This window comes from Monoraphidium neglectum, assembly GCF_000611645.1.
Source record: "Monoraphidium neglectum strain SAG 48.87 unplaced genomic scaffold scaffold01139, whole genome shotgun sequence".
Lineage (NCBI taxonomy): Eukaryota > Viridiplantae > Chlorophyta > Chlorophyceae > Sphaeropleales > Selenastraceae > Monoraphidium > Monoraphidium neglectum.
The window spans coordinates 1,374-8,951 of record NW_014012489.1 but is presented as its reverse complement, the minus strand read 5'-3'; the positions used below and the strand labels follow the sequence as shown (position 1 = coordinate 8,951).

The 7,578-nt window shown below is 69.1% G+C and overlaps 1 protein-coding gene across 1 annotated transcript; it reads left to right on the top strand.

Moving 5' to 3' along the window:
- Window positions 1-1,453: 1,453 nt before the first annotated feature.
- On the top strand, window positions 1,454-6,729 carry MNEG_6791 (hypothetical protein; the record flags this gene model as incomplete). Its single annotated transcript, XM_014044733.1, has 13 exons — window positions 1,454-1,456; window positions 1,707-1,931; window positions 2,304-2,495; window positions 2,682-2,825; window positions 3,112-3,261; window positions 3,586-3,652; window positions 4,035-4,105; window positions 4,328-4,408; window positions 4,851-4,952; window positions 5,224-5,307; window positions 5,677-6,001; window positions 6,418-6,566; window positions 6,703-6,729. The coding sequence occupies 13 exons, from the start codon at window positions 1,454-1,456 to the stop codon at window positions 6,727-6,729; spliced, it is 1,620 nt and encodes a 539-aa protein (XP_013900187.1).
- Window positions 6,730-7,578: the final 849 nt, after the last annotated feature.

The window sequence follows — 7,578 nt, the reverse complement described above, 5'->3', positions numbered from 1 at the left end:
CAGTGGGCACCTGTTTTGCTATCTTGTTACGCAGAGGGGTTTGTTGTACATCCTCTTGCGATACTGCAATCAAGGCGTGCAGAGCCAAGCGGTGGTCGCGCAGCGCCGCTGCTTTGCAGTGTCAGCTTTGGCACCAGCGTTTGGCGGCGTCACCTGATCACCAGCTCGCGGACGGGCGCGGGCCACGCAGATGAGAGGCACAAGCCCAGAATTGTATGTTAATGCTGACGTGAACTGTAATTTTCCGACCGAAGAGGTTCTTGATGTCATAGGCGGGAAGCCAGGATCGCGCGATCTGCGGTGACCAGAGCGTGATGCGACGGCTGAAGGCGTTTCTCGCATAAGGTCTGGATCCAGGGCCGTTATGAGCGGCCGGAGCCGCGGCCGCTCAGTGGGCGGCCATGGCGATACCGGCGGCGGCGTGCTCAGCCAGGACAGCGGCGGTGTGCACTTCACCCAAACCCATCACAAAGATGGTGCCGCGCCCAGGACCCCGCCGGCGAGCGGCACCCGTACCATGCAGACCGCCGCACGGCAGAGCGCAATGCTGCGAGGCGCGGCCAGCGCACGGCAAGGGTTGGCTGAAGCGATCGTCGACGAAAGAGAGGCAAGTGTTGCGCCTTCATCCTTTGGACGGGCACCTTAGCTGCGACCACCCCTCTTCCCTCCCGCCCCGCCCCCCCCGACACACACACTCAAACACACGTCACTGTGCCTGATACCCATTCATCACCAACACTGACCGGCTAGGCCGCTTGCCAGATGCCACTGCTGCCGCCGCCGCCGCTGCTGTTGCTGCTGCTGCTGCTGCCGCTGCTGCTGCTGCTGCTGCTGCTGCTGCTGCTGCTGCTGCTGCTGCTGCTGCTGCTGCTGCTGCTGCTGCTGCTGCTGCTGCTGCACAGCAGCCTCAACACCCATGCCAAATTAGCGAACGCCCACCGCCCCATGCGCCACATTTGCGCCGCCGACAACACCCGCCCCTGTGTCACCCAACCACCCAGCGGTACGAGATGGGTGACCGAGACGCGAGGCGGGTGACGGGGATGATTAAGCTAGCCAAAGGTGTCCGGGATATCCAGGTGAGGCCAGGAGGCTGCCCGGGCACTCCATCGACCCATGCACACGGCGAGGTGCTGCATGGGGGGCAGTGCATGTGCAGGGGTTGCTTTTCCTGTGCCCCACCCAGCGCTCGCGGCGACCACGAGGAGCGCGTGCGCTCGGCGCACCAGGCGAGGGCGAGGGCGGCGGGCCAGCGGCGGCGGCGGGGCGACCCACTGGCGTGCTGTGGGCCCATGGACACGCCCTGCTGGCTAGACCCAGGCCCCTGAAACGCCTCATGCCCCGCGCGACCCCGTAAATCGCCCCGCCGTCCCCCACCAAGTCGCTAATCGACGAGTATGGGCCGGGCATGAACCACATCCACATCAGCGCGGCCCTGTGCCACCTGCCAAAGATGGTGAGGGGCTGCAGGCCCGCGGGGGCGCTGCCCAGGGCGGGTCTCACAGAGCCTGCATCACTTTCTGGCTGTTTCCGGACGTATGTGGCTGCGCCGCCCATCCGGCCGACGCGTCGTGCCAGGCGGCGGCGCCTATTATATACCCGGGCAGCGCACCTTTGTGCACTTCTGAAATCGGAGCCCTGGCTGAGGTCGCGTTGCGATGTTGCATGACAATGTGTTATCTGTTTTACGTGGCCGCGCCGGCCAGGTGCGGAGCTATGCAGACGCCAAGGCCGCCCACGCGGCCGCCGAGGCGCTCTGCGCGCTGCTGCCCGGCTGCAGCGGCGACCTGCAGGGGCGGTCGGCCGCCAACATAGTGTGGGCGATCAGCGCGATCGGCGTGGCAAGCGCGGCGGCGGCACGGGCGCTGGACGCGGCGCTGCGGGCGTTTGGGCGCGCGCTCGGGGACGCGAGCGCCGCGGAGCTGGCCACCGTTGCGTCGGCGCTGGCGAGGCTGTGGGAGCAGGCGCGTTGAGGGGCGGGCCGCGCACGCGCCCCGCAAAGGGCGTGCTCGTGTATGCAAGGGCGAATTTGCATGGGCACATGCATGTGCATGTGCTTGCATGCGTGCGGCGCGCACACATGCAATCACAGGCCTGCAGCCATGCCTGTCCTGCGGAGCATGCCGCCTTGCTGCCCATGTCCAGCGAAGCAGTGCTGCGCTCGCGCATGTATCGGCTCGCCGCCCTCCCTGCTGTCGCACCCCAAGATTTCTCTGCAGCTGTCGGTTGCCCGAGTTCAAACCGGCCGCCCCCACTCGGAGCACCCCTTCACGCGGCCCTGCCCCTGTTTGCGCCGTTGCCAGGGCTATCTCGAGGGCGCGTTTGGGGAGGCGTTCCCGCATGCGCGCATCCAACGCGCCGTCGGCGCCGGCGCGGCGCGCGTGTGCGATCTGTCGGCGTCGGGGCCTGACGCGGGGCCGGCCGTTACCTCTCGAGACGCGACAGAGACGGTGTGGGCGGCGGCGGCGGTGCAGCAGCAGCTGGCGCCGGACCAGGTGCGCTGGCGCGTGCGCCCGCCCGTGACGGGCAGCCATGCGCGCCCGCGGCGCTGTGCTGACAACCCCCCGTTGGCACGCGCTGCGGGCGTCGCCGCAGGCTTCGCAAGTTTGCCGCCGCCGTCGCAGCCGACCTTGCCCCACGCCGCGCCCGCCCGCCCCTCGCTCGTTGTTGCAAACATGCAGGTGCACGTGCTGTTCTCGCTGCTTGCGCGGCCGGGCAACGTCGCGTCCGCCCCTGCGCGCTACTTGGCGCGCGTGCTCAGCTCTGCGGGCGTGCTGCGCGTGCTGGGCGGCTGGGCGGACCCACTGCCGCAGGAGCGATGGCTGGTGAGCATGGGGGCCCCTCTGTTCGAAACGCCGCAGCGACAGACGCCCCAGGACACGGGCAGCCGCGCCGTCGGTCCCCCGCCCCGCGGCCCCAACGCCGTGCCACGCCTGGCGTGGGTGTACCCGCCTCTTTTAGGATCCCGCACGGGCGCGGCGCGGCTGGCGCAGTGGGCCCCGCCGTCTCTGGGGGTCCAAACCATGCTTGTCCTCACGCCCCATGCATCGTGCCTCTGCTCCCGCCCCCCGGCCCCGCTTCGCCACCCTCCCGGCCCTCCACCTTCCAAAGGCCCTGGCAAGCGCCTTCCTATCCGCGGACAAGCTCGAGCGCGCCGATGGCGGCGTCGTGGCTTCTTACCTATCAGCCCTGGCGCTGCTGAGCGGCGCCGACGACAGCGCGGCGCAGCAGGCGGCGGGCCTGCCGCTGTCGCTCGAGCCGGTGCGCCTCGGCGGCGCGTCGCTGCGCGTGGTTCTGTTTTGTTTTGTTCTCTCCATGTGCAGACCCGATGGGGACCGAGTGCTCCATGCTGCTGGGGGCTTGCTGGGGCTTGCGCGGAGGGGCAGCAGCCGCTGGGGTGGAGCATGGGTATGTGATTGCGCGCAGGGACACGGCCGCGCATGGGCAGTGATGCGCGCCAGAGTGGTGTGCATGCATGCGTGCATGCGCGCGTGCGTGCATGTGTGAGTGTGATGGGCATCATGCAAGGTGGATGTGCTCACAGATCCTGCAATCCGCCGGCCCACGCCCCCCTGTGCTCCGCAGACGGACGCTGAACGCCTGGCCGCAGAGTGCGCGTCCCGCGTCGCCGGCGGCGGCGGCGGCGGCGAGGGTGGGGCCCCGCAGCTCCTGGAGACGTTTGATGGCCCCGCAGCGGCGACCGCGCTGTGGGCGTGTGCAAAGCTGGGGGTCCACCAGGCAAGGGCGGCCAGGGCCTGCTTAGGGTTGAGTGCTTAGTGGTGAAGGATCTAGTCGTGTTTTGCGTTTTGGGGGGGGGGGGTTGTTTTATCATGCTGTCTGGCTGCGGTGTTGCACGGGCGTCTTTTGTATTGCATCGGCAAGAGAAGAGCAGCCTCCATGGCACATCCCGCAACCTGCCCTGCTGCTGTGGCCCCCCGCTCACCACGCCCGCCTCGTCTGCGCCGTCCCCCCCTTCGTCACGGCGCCCCCTGCGCTGTCCCTTACCCCACCGTTGATGCCCACCTCTCAGGCAGGTCTTGTCGACCCGCTCTGCAAAACCTGCACCCGGGCGCTTAGTGCCGCCACCCTGATCGACAGCCCCCAGGTGAGGCGCGGCGCCGCCTCCTCTCTATCACCTTCAAACCGCTTCCGCTTCCCAAGGGCGTTCCAACACGCGGCACCCTCTTCCGCGGCAGCCGCGCCCCCCCCCCCCCGATGGCTCCCTGCCCGTGCCCGCTTGCACGCTCGGCTGCGCTCCTGCCTCCTCCTCCCTCCCCCCATCCCCGGCACGGTCGGTACGCTCCCCGCCGCCGCCGCCCGCCGCCAGCTGCAGATGCTGACTCAGCTGGCGTGGGCGCTGGCGCGGTCCCCTCATGGCCACGCGTCGCTGGTTGAGCTCGTTGTCCAGGTCAGCGTTGAGGGGTTATGGTTTCAGAGGTTTCAGGGCTGGGGTTTCCAGAGTTCAGGGCTTCCAGTGCTTCAGCTCTTCCTCTCATGCAGGGCTTGCAGAGTTCAGCATTCTGGATTCAGGGTTTTATGTGTGGGGTCTCCAGGGTGATACTGGGCATCTGTTGTCTTTCTGATTTCAGTTTTTGTTTGGTTCAGGGTTCAGGGTTCGAGGATCTGGGATGGCCCTCCATGTACAGCATCGCACGCCCGCAGGCTTGCACCCACGCTGCTTACACCCTTTGCACCGCGCCACTTTGCTGCCTCGGCCGGCGCGGCCCCGCTTCGCCCGCCGGCGCAGCGCCACGCCACGCCGCCCGTTCACTTGGGTCAGACTGCCTCGGGCAGCTCCGCCAAAATCACAGCTGCCCAGCAGCTGCCACCCGCCTGCCACACCCCCGCAGCGTGGCGCGCGTCTCCTGGGCGGGGGCCGGCTGGGCGCCGGTGACGTCATCACGATCGCATGGCTCGCCGTGGCCACCAACAGGCGCGCGCTGCAGCCGCAGGTGCGCAGCGTTCTGCAACGGGTCAGGGGCGTCTTCCGGCCCGGAAGCTGCGGCGCGGGGCGCGGCCATGGGCGCCGTGGGCAGCGCGGCACGTCCGCGGCCACGGGCGGCGCGGCAGGGGTTCGGGACCGGCGCGGCTGCTCGGCTGCCCTGATTGGCGCGTTCTCAAACCTGCAGTTTGGTAGTCGAGGAGTGGCGTCGACGCTGTCATGCGTGAAGCGTCGCACCATGCAGCGCGTGACCCGCCTGCCCTGGCGTGTGGCCCCGATAGGTGCGGTTGCTGCTGGCTTCGCTGCCGCCGCTGGAGGGGGCGGGTGGGCAGTACACTGCCGAAAAGCTGCGGATGGCTTACCAGGTGAATGTTTGGTGGATGCTTGGTGGATGGTCCGTGGATGATTTGGCGGGCAAGGGGGGAGGGGGGAGGAGAGGAGCCGCACAGCTCTGCGGGCCGCTTGCTGCACGCGCGTCAGCGGTTTTTTTTGGTGCTGCGGCGAGGAGGCACGCAAGCTGGGCGGCGGGCAATTTGCTGGGCGATTGGTTCTCTGGGTTGGCTAGGTGCGTGCATGTGCGTGAATGCACATCCGGAATGCCGCCGCACTGTCGTGCCGCTCCCTTCTCCGCCGCTGGTCTGGCAGGCAGCCCGCGACGCCCCCCTTCCTGCATGCCTTGGTCGTGGCCTCATTCATGACACCACCCTTTCCACCTCCCGCGTTCTTTCCGCCAGGCCCACCTCTGGCTCTGCGACGGCCAGGCCAGCGACGCCCAGGAAGCTTCCGAGCTGCCCCCAGAAGTTCTGCAGCGATCCAGGGACGCGTGGCGCCGCGCGTCGCGGCTGCGCAGCCGGCGGCAGCTGGAAGCCGCAGAGGCGCTGCACGCGCTGCTGGAGCAGGCCCAGCTGGAGGCGCTCTGCGGCGGAGATCTGGGCGGAGATCTGGGCGGAGATCTGGAGGGAGATCTGGGGCCGCTGCCGGAGATCGGGGAGCTGGCGCTCAACGCGGTGGCGGCGGACGACGAGGAGTACTCTGTTGACGTGGCCGCGGAGCTGGGAGGTGCGCCTGTTCGGCTTCCGATCCCCTGGTGTCCTGCACCCATTGCTCTTCCTGTCAACCTGTTTGTTGTGGTTTGCTAGCGATCGCACCTCGTTTCATGAGGAGGTCAGATTTTCAAGGGGCAGGCATGAGGAATGAGGGTCCGCTTGTGGAGTGCAGGGGAGCAGCACGCAGTGCCCCCGGGGCGGGGGGCCGCCCCTGGCCCCTGCTGGGACAAGGGCGACAAGGCGGCCTCGCCGCAGGGGCCCAATCGCACCCTGCCATGCAGCCGCCGCGGCCCCAAAAACGCTCCTCCAGCTTATTCGTTTATAAGACACGAGCGGCGCCTCTGCGCTGAGCGACGCCATGGAACACATGCGGTGTGGTGCGGTGCCCCATGTCATGTGATACGAATCGGCCGTCGTTCCCTGTCGCAGGTCGGCGGTACGCCATAATGCTGGAGGACCCCTCAGCATTCACAGGACCCCCCGGCGCCCCCCGCCCCACCGACGACACGCTCGCGCGAAACGGCGGCCTCGCGGCGCGCGGCTGGACGGTGGTCGGAATCGCGGCGGACGCGTGGCAGGTGGGCGGGCGCAGGGGCGGCCCGTTTCGCGGCCCGGGCCGGAGGGACCTGCCACTCGGGCTCAAAGCGCGGCCGCTGGCGTCTCTGTCGCTTTTGCTGAAGTCTCTGTCGTCTCCATCTTTCCAGAATTGGGCAGGGCGGCAAGCAGCTGCGCGTTGCCTAGCCGGCTGGTCTTTGAAACTCACGAGGACCCCTCGCGCTGCAGGCTTTGGAGGGCGACGAACGGCGCCAGATGGCGCTGCTCCGCCGCGCGCTCGCGCGCGCCTTGCAACCCAGCGCCGGTGGCGGCGGCGGCGGCGGCGGCGGCGGGGAGCAGGACGAGGGGGTGGGGGGCAGCGGCGGCGCGGCCGCGGCGGCGTGGGGCGGGGCCGGCGGCGCAGGCGCAGGTGCGCTGGCAGCGGCACCCGGGTGCGGTCGCAGAGGCCCTGTAAGTTTGCCAACTGCATTGGATCAGACCTCCTCTTGCATATGTACATCTGCCTCATAGCACCTGCGATGCCCTGGGGTGGTTCGAAAATGCTTTGTATCCCCTTTCCCCTTTCCTTGCGCAGCAGGTGCCGCCTGGGGCGCATCCGCGGCGACGGCCCAGCCGCAGCAGGCGCGCGAACCAGGGGGGATGCAGCAGCAGCAGCAGCAGCAGCAGCAGCAGGAGGTGCCCGCCGCGCCTCTGCCTTGGGCTAAGAGGTTGCTGGCGGCACCAGAAGCGCCTCTGCAGGCAACTTGGCCCCCGCAGCAGCCACGGCCCGCAGCCGCAGCCGGCAACGCTTGGGGGACTGGCCGGCATCGGCCGGCAGCAGCGGCAGCAGAAGCAGCGGCGGCCGCGGCGGCGACCGCAGGCGGGGACGGGTGGAGTGAGGACGGCGGGAGCACCTGGGGCGAGGGCGGCGGCAGCAACGGCACCGAAAACTCACCCGCATACGAGCCTTGCGGCGCGCCGGGCGGCCCTCCGCCTGGCCGCGCGGCGCGTCAAGAAAGCGGCAGCGGCGGCGGCGGCGGGAGCGGCGGCGGCGCG